Source organism: Triturus cristatus, chromosome 6, assembly GCF_964204655.1.
Source record: "Triturus cristatus chromosome 6, aTriCri1.1, whole genome shotgun sequence".
Taxonomy (NCBI): Eukaryota; Metazoa; Chordata; class Amphibia; order Caudata; family Salamandridae; genus Triturus; species Triturus cristatus.
The window spans coordinates 33,805,072-33,825,384 of record NC_140589.1 but is presented as its reverse complement, the minus strand read 5'-3'; the positions used below and the strand labels follow the sequence as shown (position 1 = coordinate 33,825,384).

The following is a 20,313-nucleotide window of genomic DNA, read 5'->3' as shown; positions in this document are numbered from 1 at the left end:
GTAACAATAAACATCTGTTATTCATCGCCTTGAGACCCATGGGTGATATGTGTGCTTTACAAATACATGTGTTATGTTATTCATTGCACTACTCAAAATGCTCCTCTTAGCATATATGGATTGTTTCTCTCACTGTTTTTGCCATTGTTTTGCCCTCCATTTGTGCTTGTGGTTATTTGTGCCGTGACATCGTTTCTCTCACTGTTTTTGCCATTGTTTTGCCCTCCATTTGTGCTTGCATTTTTCTGTGCCGTGACATCGTTTCTCTCACTGTTTCTGCCATTTGTTTTGCCCTCCATTTGTGCCTGTTTCATTTGGTGTAGTCCCTGTGCCGTGTCTCAGTTTCCTTCCTGCTTGCCCGCCTACCTCGCCGCCCTCCGCTCTCCCTCCCCGCTTCCCGCCACCGCCATTTGCCCCGCCCCTTTTTTCTTCTGTTCCCTCCCCGCTCCCGCCTCCCAGCTGCTCCGCCCACCCGCGCACTTCGCCTTAAATGGCAACCGTGCGAACACGCAGCGGTCACGCGCAGCGGGCGCGCCGATTGTGTGCCGAAGGCGCGCCAAAGGTAAGCCCGTCTGCGCCCGTCTGCGACCGGATCGCGACCAGCGCCAGGACCCCTGGCCCACGAAGACCCCGACCTACCCGCCTGACGTACTCCGCCGCCACCCTCATCGCACTCAACACCGGCCGACTTCCAGACTGCCACCAAGCCACACCACGACGCACCCACGGACCTTCAGCTGCCACGCCTGTAAATTCTCCTGCATCCGGACCTGCCTCGCTCCAGCACCCGCCAAGTCAAACACCAGCAGCACCCACCTCAAGTGCATCCTGCTCAACACCCGCTCCGTCCACAGACACGCCATCGAACTCTGGAACCTCCTAGACGCCACAGCCCCTGACGTTGCCTTCCTCACGGAGACTTGGATGAACGCCTCTTCTGCTCCCGACATCGCCATCGCCATCCCAGAGGGCTACAAGATCGTCCGGAGGGACCGCAACGCCAACCAGATGGGAGGAGGCATCGCCATCATCCACAGGAACACCATCCGTCTCACGACCAGCACCGACAACACCCTGACCAGCGCAGAACACCTGCACTTCCAGATCCACACCAACCCGAACACCACCCTCAGAGGCACCCTGATCTACCGACCCCCGGGACCACGCACCCCATTCAGCGAGGACATCACCGACTTCGTCAGCCCGCATGCCCTCCCCTCCGCTGACTACATCCTCCTGGGAGACCTCAACTTCCATCTGGAGAACAACAACGACCGCAACACCAGCACCCTGCTCGACAACCTCGCCAATCTTGGACTCAAGCAGCTGGTGTCCACCCCCACCCACCGCGCCGGACACACACTCGACGCAGTCTTCTCCTCCAGCACAGACATCAACTTCAGCCACGCCACAGAGCTTCAATGGACGGACCACAGCTGCATCCACTTCACCTTCAAGAGAACGACGACCCACCACCACCAGCAACAGGCCGCCCGCAGAAGCTGGAACAAGATCTCAGCAGACCAGCTCGCCACATCCCTGAGCCAGCACCCTCCTGCCAGCTCAGCGAACCCCAGCCAGGCCGCCGACAACCTCACGAAGTGGATCAGCAACTGCGCGGACGAGCTCGCCCCGCTGAGGACCCCGCCCAGCAGACCCGGCAGCAAGAAAGCCCCGTGGTTCACCGACGAACTCAAGAGCTCCAAGAAGAACTGCCGAGCCCTCGAGAAAGTCTGGAGAAGGGAACCTACACCGGACAACAGGACCACCCTCAAGCAGGCCACTCGGAAGCACCACCAGCTGATCCGCGCCGCCAAGAAAACTGCATTCAAGGACCGGCTGGACAACAACGCACACAACAGCAAGGAACTCTTCAACATCGTGAAAGAGCTATCCAACCCCAGCGCAGGAAACAACGACATCACCCCATCGCAAGACCTCTGCAACTCCCTCGCTTCATACTTCCACAACAAGATCGCGGACATACACAACAGCTTCAACAACCAACCAACGCACACCATGACCGAACAACCACCCCCCACCACCACCCTCCACGCCTGGACCCCGATCAGCACCGAAGACACCATCCGCACGATGAACTCCATCCACTCCGGATCACCAACCGACCCCTGCCCTCACCACGTCTTCAACAAGGCCGACGCTGTCATCGCACCCCACCTGCGAGACATCATCAACACATCCTTCAACACCGCCACCTTCCCTGAGAGCTGGAAGCACGCCGAACTCAGCGCTCTACTCAAAAAACCAACAGCGGACCACACCGAACTCAAGAACTACCGCCCCATCTCGCTCCTCCCGTTTCCAGCCAAAGTCATCGAGAAGACCGTCAACAAGCAGATGGCCGCCTTCCTCGAGACGAATGGATCCCTCGTCCCTTCACAGTCCGGCTTCCGAGCCAATCACAGCACCGAGACCGCCCTCATCGCCGCCACCGATGACATCCGAGCCCTGATGGACAGCGGAGAAACAGCGGCCCTCATCCTCCTAGACCTCTCCGCGGCATTCGACACTGTCTGCCACCGCACCCTAGTACAGCGCCTCAGCAACGTCGGAATCCAGGACATGGCGCTGGAATGGATCATCTCCTTCCTCGACGGAAGAACTCAGAGAGTCCGCCTACCACCGTACAAGTCAGAGGCCTCAGAAGTCATCTGCGGCGTCCCTCAAGGATCCTCTCTGAGCCCCACCCTCTTCAACGTCTACATGAGCCCCCTCGCGGCCATCGCACGCCAACACAACCTCAGCATAATCTCCTACGCCGACGACACCCAGCTGATCCTCTCCCTGACCAACGACCCCGCCACCGCCAGAGCCAACCTACACGAAGGGATGAAAGAGGTAGCCGAGTGGATGACGACCAGCCACCTGAAACTGAACTCTGACAAGACGGAGGTCCTCATCCTGGGCTCTTCACCCTCCGCCTGGGACGACTCCTGGTGGCCTCCCGCCCTGGGCACCGCACCCAAACCGACAGACCATGCACGCAACCTGGGCTTCATCCTGGACTCCTCCCTCTCCATGACCAGGCAAGTCAACAACGTCTCCTCGGCGTGCTTCAACATCCTACGCATGCTACGGAAGATCTTCTGGTGGATCCCCACCGAGACCAGGAAGACCGTCACCCAGGCCCTCGTCACCAGCCGACTGGACTATGGCAACGCCCTCTACGCCGGTACCACCGCCAAGCTCCAGAAGAGACTCCAGCGGATCCAGAACGCCTCAGCCAGACTCATCCTCGACATCCCACGAACCAGCCACATCTCCGGACATCTGAGAGACCTTCACTGGCTCCCCGTCAACAAAAGAATCACCTTCCGCCTCCTCACCCACGCACACAAAGCCCTACACGACCAAGGCCCGAGCTACCTCAACAGCCGCATCAACTTCTACGCTCCCAAACGCCACCTCCGATCAGATAACCACGCCCTCGCCGCCGTCCCCCGCATCCGAAGAGCGACTACAGGAGGAAGGTCCTTCTCCTACCTGGCCGCCAAGACCTGGAACTCCCTCCCGGCCGACCTGCGCCTGACCCAAGACCACCTCTCCTTCAGGAAGAAGCTGAAGACCTGGCTGTTCGAGCAGTAGCGGCACCCCCCCTCCCCCAGCGCCTTGAGACCCTACGGGTATGTAGCGCGCTCTATAAGTGTCTTTGATTGATTGATTGATTGATTGCCAACCTCCACGGGCAAGTTGTCCACAGCCAAAAATACACAGAGATGTGGTAGGGAGAGGCAGAAGTGAACAATATAAACATTAATTCAATGTTTATTCACAAGAGTCTCGAAATGTCTTACAGAAGGCTACTAAAGCTTGACTCCATGAAAAAAAATCTTTATTTTGTATTGAATTCCTGAACATACAAAGAGATAACAGAATTATAAATGAGAACTTGCTACCTAAAGATCCTATATTGGAAGAGGCTATTCAAATAGCAAGGGTGTGGAACATAGTGCTCTGTGGATTAAAGACTTATTTGAGAAAAGAAAAGTGTTTGAGGTGGTAAAGGGTGAATATGTGGAAGAAATCAAGACTAGTAAAATAGAACCAGTAAAAGAAGAATTTACAGGGAGGGAAAGTGTCATGTGTGGGGCAAGAAATATGATATCCCAGAATTCTGGTAGTAGAGTTCATTAAGGTTTGTATCATAAACAATGAAAACACAAGAACTGAAGAAAGTATGTGTGCGAGTGCAATCCAGAGATTGTATTTACAGTGCAGGACAAACATTCGGGAGACAATTGGAGAGGAAGAAGAAAGATCAAAGGTATGCAAGTTGGAAGGTATACAAAAAGAAAGTTCTGATAAAATAGAAAAAAACCTCTTTGCAACATGGATATTGATGGCAAAATGGTGAGCATATTGTCTAAAGCTACATGAGATGAGTACTGGAACAGATATATCTAAATTGGACAGATCAGACATAAGAGTAGTAAGGTATAGAGGCAGATTTTACAATGCAGAATCTTAGAACGAAACAGACAGCGATGAGGTTTGAGAAGAGAGCTGTCTATGGGTATGTTGATGTGAGCAACCATGGGTCAGAACTATTGGGGTGGTGGCACCGCAAGGACCTGAAGCTGAACATAGTCTTAAATCCTAACACTTAGGAACTGGAGATGGTAGTAGAGACGCACAAGAGGCCATTTGCAACTTAATGGTAGACCCGCTGCAAAAGGAAAGTGACAAATTACAAGAAGGAGGGTTTAGTAGAACCTACTTAGTACTTTAAATGGTTGGCGCCTATAGTACTGACATCGAAGGGAGGGGGACAAATATGTCAATGCATCAACAAACATAACTTGAATAAGAACATATGGGTCGATAGGCAACCTCTCCCCACATATCCGAGATGCTGAAAGCTTAAGGGGAGTCATACTTTGTGTATTAGACATATCTTCTCCATACCATCAAATCAGATCACATGACCAATTAACAGCCTTAGCTTCATTCCTGACACCATTGGGTGGGTATCAATATTGCAGAATGGCCTTTGACTTACCTCAGCATCCGCAGTGTTTCAGAGGGCAAGGTAAAAGGAATTGGATGGAATGTCACAAAAACTTTGTTTCCAGGCCAGTATACTTATGGTGGGAAAAACGTGAAAAAGCATGATGCTATACTGGATGAAGTTCTGAGGATGCTGGAGAAATATTGACTAACAATAAAGATGGAAAAGCATCAACTGAGAAAAGGAAAAAGTGTCCTATGAAACTGAGGGGCTTATTTTCAAGTCACTTGCGCCGCCGGAATGTCATTTTTTATGACGCTCCGGCAGCACAGAGTGCAGACCAATAGCTACGAGGCCACGCTGAGCCACTTTGACTAGCTTTCCATGGCCTCGTAGATATGGTGTAAGGCAACTCAGCGCATTTTGCTGCGTTGCCTTACACTGTGTCAAGGAGGTGTTCCCAAGCAACACCCATGGGTTTTGACACATTCCCAGATTTACAAGAATCTCTAAACCTGGGAATGTGTCAAAACTGTACGCTTTCCCAGGGCAGGCATAACAAGAAGAAATATGTTTATTTTTCCTCGGTTTTCCCTCTTTCTATGTATGTTGCATTCTGCAGCACACATAGAAAGAGGAAAAGGCCACCATGAATTGTTTTTGTGCGGGAAGGTGCCCCTTCCTGCACAACTATAATCCTGCCAACAACAGAGAGACCCTTGCACCAAAGTGCAAGGGTGCCTGTGTCGGTGTTAGGCACCATATTCTGTGCCAGTGCTGGCTGAAAAGACAGAAATGCACTGTATGTCGTAAATACGGTGCATTCCTGTCCTTTCGATTTGGTGCAGGGCAGCGCAGCGCAGCGCAGCGCAGCAAAAAGACTTGCGGTGCAGCCCTACGCCAAATCTTTGTAAATGAGGCCCATGGGTTAGGACCCCTTAATGCCTGTTGGCTTGTCTTAAATTGAGAAGACTACAGTGTCATTATTTTATTTCCCTAAAAGTATACGGTGGACGATGATGAGAACACTCACAATCACACTGCCCTTACTGAACCAATTAATCAATTAGGATTCACAAACTAGGAGTATGAATCAATTGTTGACCTTTGTATATTTTGTAAGAGTGGTACGGGTCAACATGTATAGTTAGTACTTTGGTTGAGGGTAAGGAGATACCATTTTCTTTGGTGTTACTAACAAGAAGAGTCTATGACATACATGTCAGAGAGAAGAAGTGGAGACAATGAATATTGGTTCGGATCAAGACCATTAAACAATTTACATGACCCCCAAATCATAGCAAATGCTCAGACCCCTCAGGGTTGGGTCACATACTATAGATTCATCCAGCACCTCATTCTAGGCTCTACAGCTCACCTATGAAGTTATGATTTAACCAGATATAATTTTAGACTATGCTATGCTGATTTGTAGAGCACCCTGATCACCCGTGAGGGTATCCAGGCGTTTTAGCAGGTGTGTGGGTCTGCGGTCCCCGTGGAGTTATTCAAAGAGCCAAGTCTTCAGCCTCTTGCAGATCTCAAGTAGTAAGGAGGCAGCCCTGATGTGTTGAGAGAGGATGTTCCATGTGTAGGGTGTGATGTAGGAGAACAACCTGCTTTGCTTTTGTGAATGTAGTGGGTGCAGACTAGTGAGGCAGACTGTTCAGGTATAAAAGGCCAATGTTGTGTAAGGCTTTGTGTGTGTGCGTGACAAGTTTGAATAGGCTGTACTTGTGAATGGGGAGCCAGTGGGCCTCCTTGAGGTGCAGTGTGATGTGGCTGAGGCATGAGAGGTCGAGTACGAGTCTGGCGGAGGTGCTCTGGATGGTCTGAATTCTTTATAGGAGTTGTTTAGAGATTATGGCCTAGAATGCATTGCCATAGTCGAGCCTGCTTTTGATGAGTGCTTGCGTAAATGTCCGTCTGGTGTTCTGTGGCAACCACTTGACTATCTTTCATATCATGTGAACGATGGGGAAGCAAGAGGTGCTCACTGCGTTGACTGATGTTGAGCTTGTCATCTAGAATTATCCCCTGATCTCTTGCATGGTCTTGTCGGTGTTATTCCTTGCTCCTACAGCTACCAGGAGGAGTCCCATGGGGGAGGTCTTGTTTGCGAAGATCATTACTTTTTGGAATTCAGCTCCGAGCAGTTGGTTCTCATCCAGTCTGCTACCATGGTAATGGAGCTGGTGAAGTTGACTCTGGTGGTGGTTGTCTTGTTCATCAGGGAGAGGATAAATTGGGTGCAGTCTGCATATGAGATGATGGTGATGCCTTGGGATTGGATGATGTTGGCAAGCCGTGTCATGTGGATGTTGAAAAGGGTGGGGCTGAGGGACGATCCCTGGGGTACTCTGCAGATCAGGTTGCACTCTGACACTTTCGGTAAGGAAGCAGAAGATCCAGTTCAGTGCAGATCCTTGGATGCCTATGTTGTGGAGTCTTCTGTTGAGTATTGTGGGAGACAGTGTCGAAGGCTACAGACAGATTGAGCAGAATGAGGGCCGCTATTTCTCCTTGGTTCAGGATGTCCTGATGTCGGTGGCAGTGAGTGCGGTTTCGATGCTGTAGTTCTTTCTGAATCCTGATTGGGTGCTGTCCAGCAGGAGGTGATGCTCGAGGTGGGTTGAAAGTTGCTTGTTGATGGACTTCTCAATCAGTTTCACTGGGTAGGGAACAATGAGAGAGTTGCTCATTTGGTTTGGGTTGGCTAGTGATTTCTTAGGGGGGGTTTCAATTCTGCATGTTTCCAGTAACCGAGGTATGTGGCGGATGTGATGAAGGTGTTGATGAAGTGGATGAGGTTGGTGCTGATTGGTGATGTTCCCAGGTTGTAAATGTGGTGGAGGCATGGATCTGTTGGGCCCCGAGTGAATGGTCTGCATGATTGTTGCTGTGCCGTCTTTGGTGAGGGTTGTCTATGTAGTTAGTAGGCCGTCTTGGTTGGTGATGGGTAGGTTGTCTAGGAGTTTGCTAGGGTCTGGCTGGTGTGCGAAGTTGCTGTAGATGTTTGTGATTTTGCTATTGAAGATGATTGATAAGTCATCGCAGAGTTCTTGAGAGGGGTGATGTTGTTGATGGGGGCGGAGGGTATGGTGAAGTCCTTGATGATCAAGAAGATCTCCTTGCAGCTATTGGAGCTACCTTCAATGCATTCAGCTAGTGCTCTTTTCTTGGTGTCTCTTAGTTGCTGGTGGTAGCATACGAGTGCAGCCTTGTAGGTGGTTCTATTGGTGGTTTCATGGCTGTCTCACCATTTCCTTTCTAGCAGTGACGTTTGGTGTCTCAAAGGTCCTCTGTGTACCAGATGGCCTGCTTGTTAAGTTTGATGGGCATGAGGTAGTCCACCCAGTTCTTAATCTAGTTGTTGAAAGTAGTGAATCTAGTTGTTGAAAGTAGTGATGTCCTTGTGAGGTTGTCTGTGAGGTTATGTTGATCCTGGTGAGGGCGCTGAGCCAGTCTGTTTCTGAGATTTTGCCCCTGTTGAGGTTTGGTAGGGTGATACTGTGTTAACTTGTGCTGTGTTGATTTCGAAGTGGATGATGGAGTGGTCAGTCCATGTGAGCGGTGAAGCGGAGTTGTATTTAATGCAGTCGCTGGTAATGAAAATGGGGTCCAGTGTATGTCCTGCGACATGTGTTGGTCCTGGGACGAGCTGGGTAAGTCTGATATTGCCCAGGCTTTCGAGGAGTGCTTTGGAGCAGGGGTCGGTCTACCTTCCAGATGGAAATTGAGGTCGCCGAATAGTATGTAAGCTCCAGAGTCAATGGTGAGCAGAGCGATGAAGTTGGTGATGAGGCCGGTAAAGATGGCTATCAGTCAGGGTGGTTGGTAGGCGAGGGTTCCGTTCCGGGTGACGTTTTTTGCGGTTTGCAGCTTTAAGTGCAGATGTTGCATGAATGGAGCAGTGTTACCTGTAAATCTTGAGCAGTTGATGGATTCCTTGTAGATGATTGCGAATCCTCGTCCTGGCTTGTGGATGCGATCCTGTCAAGACATTTTTAGCCGGCTGGTATTGCCGCAGCGATGTGGGCTTGTGGATGTGATCTTGTCATTCGATCTTGTAGCCTGCTGGGATTGTCGCTGAGATATTGCGTGACGATGTGGAGATGAGGCAAGTTTCTGGAATGCAGAGGAGGTCTGGTGCATCGCTGCTTAGGAGATCCCAGATTTTGGTTGTTTGTTTGTGATCACGTCTTGAGTAGCATGCATGCGAGTGAGTGTTGATGTGTGAATTTGCTGTGGCATGTGGTGTTGGATGGGGGTGTTGATGGTGTTTGTGTGGGGTATGTGGCTGCAGGAGAATGGCAGTGGGTAGCAGCTGCTATTTTGGTGTGTGGCGTGACAGGAGCGGAGGGATCAGCGTCCCGGGTTGAGCAACCGAAGGAGCGCTGCAAAATATTGCTGGGGGGGTGACTGAAACAGGAATCCTGGTGCTGGGCGCTGTCCAGGGGCAGGCCCACAGACTGAATTGCCTTTGGCGTGCCAGTGGTGCAGCCGCACACCCACCTCTAAGTAGGTCTTTGGAGGGGGAGGAATGCAAGGGCAGTGGGACAGGCTGCTGGGCGCTGGAAGATGAGGCAGGAAGGCAGTGCTGCAGGAGGAGCAGGTAAAGAGCTAGGTAAGGCTGAAAAATGTGCTCAAGGGGGAAGGGGACTGCGGGGAGTGTGACAGACGGCCTGAATGGGGTAAAAAGGCACAAAAAGTTAAAAAAGGACACAAAACAATAAAAAAAATGATGAAAGAACAGAGGCTTAGATGGGTGAAGTGAAGGTGAAACAAAAGCAGATGAGAGGCAAGAGTTAAAAGAGGCTAGGAGGGGTGAAAAGAAAATGGAAACAAAACTGGATGAGAGGTAAGAGTAAAAAGAAGCTCAGAGGGAGCAGAGGTAAGATTGAAAGAGTGACAGAGATAAGAAATGAAAACAGTCACAGACACAAGAGAAGGGGCAGAAAGAGAGCAAAAGATCTTGGCAGAAGCTAAAAGAGCGGGAAGAGATAAAGAAAAAGAGCTAAATAGAAAAAGATGGCAGAGAAGAGTGCAGAGGGAGAGAGGCAGAAGCCTCAAGGCTCAAAGGGCCTTTACTTGTGGGAAGACCGATCGCAGGTAAGTGGGTGGGGAGCTGGGTCTAGGCATATTGAAGATGTATATATCTGTATGAGTAACCATAGGACGTCCTCCACTAATCCTTCTAGAGAGATGTCCTTCCGATTCTAACTCTTTATGATTTTCTGTTTCTGCAAAGGATGTCACAATAATTCTTTAACGGAGATAAACAACTTTTGAGAAACAAAACTGAAATGGTGTTGAGCAAGATGATGATGTGGGAGCTTCATTCATGAGAGTGAGCTCCTCCACCCTTGTGTGATGTGCCCCAGTCTGTGTATGAACAGCCACAGCTTCAGCCCTTTCTTTCATATTTTTCCTCCAGGCAAAACGGCCTCGGGTACAACTCATTCATTGGCCGCATAAGTGCGTCCTTGGCTCCACTGATCTTGCTGCTGGAGGAGGAATGGAAGTTCTTGCCACAGATCATCTACTGCTCTGTGGCCATCGCCTCCGGCTTGGTGGTTTTTTGCCTTCCTGAGACTGCTCGCGTGCCGCTGCCAGAGACCGTACAAGATGTGGAAGAGGCATGGTAAGGCTGCCTAGTTATGAGTAAAAATGTATAACTATCGGGTGAACACCTAGAAAGATCTATAGAAACAGTGCAGAAATATTCAATGTAGGAACAAGACCTCTGACCTCCTGGTCAGGGACCTGCTCTCTCCCAGCAGCTCGGCTGTTGTGCTGCTGCCACTGACCCAGCCTCACCGCCGATCGCAGGTTCGACTCTGCATCTGAGTCAGTTTCCGTGACTGTGAATGTTACTATTCTTGTGCCTGCCTTGCTCTGGTATCCCTGTATTTATATTTGTTGGCTCTGCCTTAGTTTCGCCTTATTTCTGCCCGTTTCTGTTCTTGTGCATGCTTGGTTTAGGTTTCCTGTATTTGTGGGTTTTCTGCCTTATTTGTGCCTGTTATTCCATTTTGTGCCTATTGTTGTGATCTCCGTGCCCGTTCACTGCTCTTTCCCGCTGCTGCTGCCCCTGCAGCCCCTCCCCCTTGCCGGTTCCCGCCTACACCTCTGAGCTGCTCTTCCTTACCCTATTTAATGGCAGCTGCGCACTGCGCGCTGCCCGTAAGCGCCTCTCCATGACCAGCACCAAAGACCTTGGATCTCCAACCCCCACCGCTACGACTCCACTGCCTTCCTTGCACTCAACCCCGGAAGGAACAACAACTGCTAGCGGTCGACGCCAAACACCACCCACAGCCAGTTCTCCTGCCGACAATCCTTCACCATCCACATCACCCCCATGAACACCGCACCCACCCCGGTCGCCCGCACCACCGAAGCCCTGAAGTGCATTCTCCTCAACGTGAGCTCCCTACACAGGCATGCTGTAGAGATCTGGAACCACCTCGACACCCTCGCACCTGATGTCGCCTCCACCCTGACATAGCCACCGCCATTGCCGACGGATACAAGATCCAGAGGAAGGACCACCCCCACCGCCCACGAGGGGGACTTGCCATCGCACACAAGAGCTCCCTCTCCTTCAGCTCGGGCGACCCCCTCTCCAACACCAAACACCTCCACTTTCAGATCAAGACCAGCCCCAGATCCACGCTTCGTGGCACCCTCACGTACAGGCCACCTGGACTTCGTGCCTCTTTCACCACCACCATCGCTGACCTCATCGCACCCCACACAATCGCCTCTATGGACTACATACTCATCGGAGACCTGAACTTCCACCTTGTCAAAAGCAGAGACCCCGACTCCACAGCCCTTCTGGACAACCTCTGCAACCTTGGATTGAAGCAGCTTGTCACCACCCCCACCTACAAAGCCGGACACATCTTGAACCCCATCTTCGCAGGAGGGACCAACATCCACTTCAGCCACACCTCGAGGTCCCTCTGGACAGACCACCACTACGTACACTTCTCCTTCAAGACCACCATTTGTACTTGTATAGCGCACTGCTGCCCCAGCAACGGGGCGTCCTGGTGCTTGTACTCATACCGCTGTGGAACCCTTCCTGGCTTTCCCTGTGAAATGTCCACTCCTGGGCACCCCCAAGGTGAAGCCAGGCATCCCCAGCGCTGTTGGGGCCGTTGTGGAGATTAAGCAAGCTATTGCCCAGAGTTGCAGAGTGGGACCCATGATTAGAGTAGGCACCGAGGCGAGAAATGTCAGGTCCGAGGAAATTGAGCCCAAGACCCACCGAGGCGGGAATTGAACCCTGGTCCCGGGCCAGATCTCTGCATCAGGGTCTGCCGCTCTAACCATTGAGCCACACTTCTCCACCAGCCTGCCCCGTGCCCACCAGAAAGGAACTGGAGCAAGGTCACAGAGGAGCACCTCAACTCCACCCTCATTCACGTCCCCCCCTTCGCCACGACCGATGCCAACTCCTCAGCCAAGGAACTACACCGCTGGATCACCAGCTGCGCTGACAAGCTCGCACCCCACCACCACCCAACAGATAACGGTTTCAGAAGGCCGCCTGGTTCACCACCGACCTCCAAGAAGCCGGACGCTCCGGCAGACGTCTCGAAAAACTCTAGAGAAACAGCAATACCATTGAAGACCAAAACACCTATAAGAAAGCCATGACAGAATACGATCAACGCGTAAGAGCCACCAAGAGGACCTTCATTCAGAACAAGATCACCACCAATGCCAGAAACTCAAAGGAACACTTCAACATCATCCAGCAGTTCACCAAACCCCCCAGCGAAGCCACAGATGTCACGCCGTCCTAGAACCTCTGCAACAAGCTTGGCTCCTATTTTCACCTGAAAATCAAGGCCCTCTATGACAACTTCAGCGAACAGACTCCAGAAACCACCCTCCCCTCCAGCAATGACAGCCAACCCACCATCTCCACCTGGACACCTGACACCACCGAAGATGCCACCATGACCATAAAGAGCACCCACGCAGGAGCTCCCACGGACCCCTGCCCGCCTCATATCTCCCACAGAGCCGCTGCTGCCATAGCACCCGAACTACGCCACACCATCAACGCCTCATTCTAATCCAGCTTTTTCCCCGAAGACTGGAAGCAGGCAGAGGTCAAACCCCTCATCAAGAAACTGTCGGCTGACCAAACGGACCTGAAAAACTACTGACCCATCTCTCTCCTCCCCTTCGCAGTCAAAGTCACTGAAAAAATTCATCAACGCCAAGCTGACCACCTTCATCGAAGAGAATGCCATCCTCGACTCCTCTCAGTCTGTGTTCCGCAGCAACCACAGCACCAAGACCACCCTCCTTGCTCACACCAACAACATCTGCATGCTACTCGACCAGGGCCACAGCGTGGCACTCATACTGCTAGACCTCTCCACAGCCTTCGGCACCATTTCCTACCGCACCCTTGCAGCGAGACTCTACAACGCCGGCATACAGGGAACCACCCTCGACTGGATCCGCTACATTCTCACCGGCAGAACCCAAAGGATCAGACTCCCACCCTTCCTCTCCGAACCCACAGAGATCAACTACGGAGTACCCCAAGGATCATCACTCAGCCCCACGCTCTTCAACATCTACATGGCCCCCCTCGCCGCCATCATCAGACAGCATGGACTCAGTATAGTATCCTACAACTCATCCTCTCCCTCACGAAGAACCCCGAAGACACCAGACTCAGCTTCCAGGAAGGAATGAAAGAAGTTGCAGCTTGGATGAGCAGCAGCTGCCTAGAGCTCAACTCGGAGAAGACAGAGGTCCTCGTCCTTCGACCCTCCGCCACAGGCTGGGACAACACCTGGTGGCCATCTGCCCTCGGAAACCCTTCCTCCCTGCCGCACCACGCCCGGAACCTCAGCATCATCCTAGACCTCTCCCTCACTATGACTCGCCAGATCAACACCGTCGCCTCTGCCTGCTTCAACTTTCGCCGCATCCTCCGCAAGACCTTCAAGTGGATCCCCCCCGCCGAAGTCAGAAAGACCGTCGCCCACGCACTCATAACCAGTAGACTGGACTACGAGAATGCCCTCTACGCTGGAATCAACAAATCCCTGCTACACAAACTCCAGACCATCCAGAACACCGCAGCAAGACTCGTCCTCGGAACCCCACAACATGAGCACATGACCCAGCACCTGCGAGACCTCCACTGGCTCCCCATTGAGAAGAGAGTGACCTTCAATTTACTCACCTACAACTACAAATACCTCCACAACATTGGACCCAAATACCTCAATGAAAGAATCTCATTCCACGTACCCAAAAGAAACCTCCGCTCCGCCGACCGCACCCTAGCAGACAGCCCGCACATAGGTAGAACCAGAGCGGGCATAAGAGCTTTCTCCTACGTCACGGCCAAGGCCTGGAACGAGCTCCCAGTCAACATCAGATGCTCCCCTACCCTGCACACCTTCAGGAAGAGCCTCAAGGCCTGGCTTTTCAGCTGATCCGGAGCTGCACCACCCCCCTAGCGCCTTCAGACCCTCACGGGTGAGTAGAGCGCTTTAAAAGCCCACTGATTGATGAATTGATTGAATGTATGCCTCTTGGTGCCCTCTACTGACTCTGGACAACATCATCTCATGTCCTTTCTATCTCACCCGCTATCTCTCTTGCCCCATCTCCTCCTCCTGATCACTCTTGCTCCATCTCTCTCTATTACTCTGTAATTAACATGTCTAAACTGATGATCAGATGCAAGAGAAGACATATCCATTTATTGGACTGATCTTCATTTTTCTCCAAGTAACAGTTTTTGTGAAATTTGTTGCTTGCTCGTCAGTGCTGACTGACCCAGGAAATTATGTTGGATCTAAGTGGGGAAAGAGGTGGTTTAGCAGCCAGAAAATTTCCCAGTTGAATCAGGTCACCTATTCCAAACTAGGAGACATTGACCCCATGCAGACCCCATTCTTGCCTGGGCACTAGTAACATCCAAGCAAAGAAGACCTGCATCGTACACCTTTCATGAAAAATTGCACGGCCTGCTCCAAGGTTGGGGTTAAGTCATGTCTGTCCAACGGGTACTCTCACTGGATTTACCCTCTTTCGTTTCACGGTCCTTATTCATATGATCTAGAAACTAATTTCAACAAGAAATGTTTCTCTGTAATTGAAGACAGAGGGTTGATTTTCTGAAGACATTTTTTTCATTTAAAACATTTTCATTCAAATATATTTAAAAACAGCTATAAGATAAACATCATTAGGTCATACATCATGAGAATAACAAGCAGAAAAAATCAAGCATGTTCTGATGTTAGATTTATTATACATTTTCCGATGCAGAACAATAAATTACAGTAATTATGAATGAAATACCAGCTAAGCATTAAAACATATTGGGAAAATATAAAAATTGTGATTTAAAATCAGAAAATCAATAGAAAGATAAGAGTAAAGAAAGAGAGAGTGGGAGGATGTTTGGAACTGCTGTATTACAAATAAGTAAGAAACTAAAAAAGTTTACCATTGATACAGATTTAAACTTTTATATATCTAAAACTTGCTATGGTATAAATATATCTACAGCTTTATATAGTATAGAAACAAGATACAAATATTTTTTAATGTAGTCAAGGATTATTGAAAATATACATTTGTGACATATTTATAACATTATTTAGAGTATTACCAGAAGGAAATCTAATGGACTATAACATGAATTAATCTGTTTAGCATTTTCATGAATAGAGCAAGAATGAATCAGGTCTGTCTTGTGTGTAGCATATATTCCTTCCCAACAAGAAGTAGTAATAATTTGGAAGAGCCTTTAAAAAATTACATATTGGCAGAAATACTATGGAAATATATGTCTATTCAATTAAAATTACGAGGACATATTTTATCATATAACATCAGGAAACTAAGAAAATATCATAATCTTGATGTGACCGCTTAAAAATGCGCTTGGACTTGTAGCCCCTGACAGGCCTCAGAGAAGTATTAAATAGGAAATACCACGATGGAAGTGACTTTACGGAATTAATATGAGTAACACCATAAGCCCAATCACATGATGTTGCCCAACTGTTGGTCTTTAGAAGGAGGGGGCCATTTGCCCGGCTCCTCAAGGAGATCTGACTGTCACCCATGCTTAGATTCCAAGGGTTGACATCTTTAGGACATGTCCTGAGGACACCATGTACCATCCACCAGTGGAGAGCAGGGAATGTGGGGCCGAATCACAATCCTTTTTTCTGCCAGTGTTGAAGTGATCCCTGTGAGTCCTTTTGGCATCTTCAGTGCATACATTAACTTGAAATACCTCCAGGTTACTGCATGTTTTGCTGAAAGCCTAGTTTGGACATATGCACAAAAAAGGAATTACTGCCCTGTGTTTCCGTGCTTTGTTGTCAGCATGACATACATTGACTCAGAGATATTTTGAGTTAATATGTACATTAGAGACATTGAAAAGAAACACACGGATGTCTTCTGAAAAAGGGATGTTAAACCTATAGAACAGAATGTGCAAATAACTTGAATCCATCGATGGCAGACCCTCAACTACAAAACGTCACCACGTTCCTAAGGTCTTGTCACCTAAGCTCAGTCGTCAGAGCCTTCTCAAAAGGTAATCTGAATTTTCATCTTGTTGAGGGTATGGTAGTTAAGAGGAGTTGGCCTAACCGTTATGGCGGTAGACCTCGAATCTGGGGAACCGGGTTCGAGTCTCGGCAATGACGCTGAACATCCTGTGATTCTGGGCAAATCACTTCATCTCCCCGTGCCTAACAAAAATGAATGTGTCCTCATGTAACGCAACTGGTGCTATGTAAAGCGCTCTGATACCCGATACCAGGTTAAGCTTGCGCTATATAAAACTCTGTAAAAAATAAAATAGAATCTGCATGTTAAGAAGCCAAGTACAGCTTCTTAGGTTTTGTATAGGGGTGTGCCTTGCTGAATAATGTGCCCTAAATACAGGCAATAACAAAAGAGGGCACTAGGGTGTAGATAACATTGAAAAATCATAAAACAGGCGAGTCTCTTCATGCCTCCCTTCTCAAAGCTGTCCAAACTCTGTTTATAGAATCCCCAACGGTGTTTGTGGAAGTGTGCAAAGCTTTGTAATCCTCTAGGACAGCAGCAGAGGATTGTACTCAGGTGGTTTTATGCAGCATGTGCTAAAGATGGATGAGTTGAAGAATGCATCACATAGAGGAAGGGCTTCCTGGGAAGGTCACAGCAGAAGACAACACAATGCAGCAACCATCTGCAGACCAGTTTATTTGTAACAGTGTGTCCAAGACGTCTGCCACTGTACTGATCATTACTTCACCTATGTTTTGAAAGTTGGGGTCTGTAAAACAGCAGATGCCAAAGTCCTTAGAACGGGATATGATTCCACCACAGAGTGTGCACCAGGGAAGTCTCCCTTGTCGCCCGCTAGATTCTTTGGTTCTGCCACTGACTGGATAGCTCTGTTAGCCTTTCCTGGATTCAGTGTGTCTACAAGTAGGACAGTGCAGGTGGAAGCATCTCTCATGCTCAGGTTGAAGGAGTATGGTTATGAACAGGCAGCAGAACAGCCCTCTCCGCTCTTTGATAATTATTGCATGGGTAGGTTGATCAATCAGGGCGATGGGACAACAGCAGTAGAGTTCATCGGGTGATCAGACAACAGGTTATCAAATGTCCAATGGCTGTTGAAAGAGCGACTTCATTTCAATTGGCTTGAATTATTTTTATTTTCACTTCAACAATGTTTTCTTCCATCAGCGATGAATTTTCGAGCTCCGAAGAGGTGCCAAAGGAGGCTGTTCACATGGAGAAAATCTAACGTCACCCGCAGCCGTGCGGTCGTGGTCTGGGAGGAAGACCCAAAAAGCCCCAGGAAAAAATCTTCTACACAGCACAGACTTCAAGCCATCCAACAATTGGTGGATGCGACCTTCCTTCTTAGCAAACCTCCTGATGGTGCCACCTACACATGTATGTGCTTTATTTGACTGACTGTTTATCCATTGTTTGCAGAGCCCTATACCCCACCTTATGATTGCCTGTATACTGCTTAGTGTAACAGATGCTAAGGCGCCCAGAGGTGGACCGTCCAGGCACGCTAGAAGCTGTCTGTCCTTCATGATGACACTAGGGAACTCTTCACTCAAGGGCAGGAGCTGAGGAGGAGTTCTCCCTAATTTACCATGTCTTGCTAATGTGAATGCAGAAAATTCTGGTCTCAGGTGCCTGACCAAACAGTATTGTATATTACAAGCCCCGTTGACTACAACAGCCATCTAAGCAGTGTGAAGAGGGCGATCTTTGTTTTTCTTTGGAAACTCAGACATTTTTTAGAAAATATCGGGTGTTGTGTCCTACCCAATCCAGATTTCATCCTTCTGCTGACCTTGGCTCTTTTCCATGCTCACAGGATGCTCGCATTACGAGTCTTTCGAGAGTGCTTTGTATGTTTTGAGCTTGTGAGGTTAGATTAGGGAGAAAAAATGGTACAGTCAAGAGTGCCCCGGACCTGCCAATCTTGAACAATGCTTCATTATGTTAACCTACAGAGAAAGGAGGAGAGACCTTGGTTGGGTTGACAACTGCCAAGGAGTCAGAAATTTGGAATCAGAATTATGGGACACCTTCTGTACCTGGGCCTCTGATAACAAGGGGATTCCTCATCACCCTCCAGCTCAATAATAAAAAAAGAAGATTCACTTGAATATGATTGGTACCCTTAAAATATTGGTGTCTACGTCAGGGACTTAAACTACCCAAAGTCTCCAGATACGTGGATGGAAGATTGTTCAGATGTAGTTTCTTTGTAGGGGAGATAGAAACATCACCGGAATTAGACCGCGTTAGCCATGGCTACTCGTTCTCCGTGCTTCACTGCCCACTGCCCTCCCACCCCAGTCCAATCACCTTATATCCATGCCATAACTGCTACTTCTGGTCAAATCCCAGCAGATAAGGGGCCTCCATGTTTGTAGTTCTTTATTCCTGTATGTACAGTTGTCATTGTTTGTAATGGATGTGATCATACCTGTCAGTAATCTGCAGCAAATGCTAGACACTTAAGATGAAGAAACTTGTCAGGACTGGAACACGCTGCAGTTTGATGATGTCCGCATGAAAAGACTTGGTGCTTGCCTGTTATTTGATTATACTTTGGAAACCACCATATATGCCTGTATGTCTAAGTCTATGCTTGAAACCAATAAAGTTTTTTTTTAAGTCATTGTTCATAAAAATAAGCTTTTTGCTATTCTGTCCCCAATATCATCACTGTAGAATTAATACTCAAATATTGGGTTAGAAAAAGTCAAAAGAAATATAAATATTGAATCTCACTGTTTTCTAACACGTATTCTCTTACACGGGCAAATGAAAATGATTGTGCAGCATTATGTAGGCGCATCTTTTTCTCTTCTGTTATAAGTATCACAGATAAGCTTAATAATAGAAGAATAATTGTGGATAACGACGCTATCGTTTCGGTCAATAGTTATTATTCATCTCCAGTGACATCCGGTAATAAATAATTTTGTCTATTGTTTTTGACCTCGCACATTAGGGGTTGTTTGGGGTCTTGTGGCCTGTTCTTGTTATGGTGGTTCCCGTCCTACTTTTCGTTTGTCCCTATTGTCTTTTATACATTTGTCGAGGATTGTTTTGTTCAATAAAGACATCTCAGACTACTATTGCCTTTTGAATCTTCCCTTTTGAGTTCTTCTTTACTTTAAATGTATATTACTATGAACACTATGGTGGTTGATGGTTCTCTTTCTTTTAATCACAATTGCAATTTTCGGAGCACTTTCTTGTGTCGGGTAACTACCCGACGTGTGACACACTGGTGGGTGATGGCTCTGTCTCGAGAAATGAGACAACTATTGTGACACTGTGCATTTGAAATTACAACCCTGAAGAAGTCGAGGTGTAAGATAACACACGCCGAAACACGTATTGGCTGTATGAAGCTACATTGTTCATGAATCGACTGTATCAAGCTGCACTGTTGATGAATCAAGCTGTATTGTGGATGAAGCTGTATCATACTACTGTGTTGTTGAACATCGATTTCGGACTGAATCACGTCCCTGAACTGAAGTCTAAGGATTCAAAATGAACTAGAACACTTTCTACTTTGAAACTACTATTAATAATTGATTACTTTAAGTGTGCTCGGAGAGGATTTGCATTGATATATACTTATACCACCTGCCTTTTGTTCGCTTATTGCATTCTTTGTAAATAAATAGGGAAGAGGTAAACATTCCCAGCATCCGGGCTGCTGTTGGCGCCCAGAGTTTATTTACACCCTTTTCCATTCGTGAGCACCTTCAGGGTAAAAAAAC

At 48.6% G+C, this 20,313-nt stretch overlaps 1 protein-coding gene across 1 annotated transcript in view; it reads left to right on the top strand.

The window, feature by feature from the left end:
* The window catches only part of LOC146813698 (solute carrier family 22 member 7-like), a 354,574-nt gene extending 334,959 nt beyond the window's left edge, over positions 1-19,615 (top strand). The window contains exons 9-10 of the mRNA XM_085610186.1: positions 10,407-10,613; positions 17,729-19,615. Coding sequence (XP_085466312.1) covers positions 10,407-10,613; positions 17,729-17,789 — 268 coding nt within the window. The 3' untranslated portion in view covers positions 17,790-19,615. The remainder of the gene's footprint in view (positions 1-10,406; positions 10,614-17,728) is intronic.
* Positions 19,616-20,313: the final 698 nt, after the last annotated feature.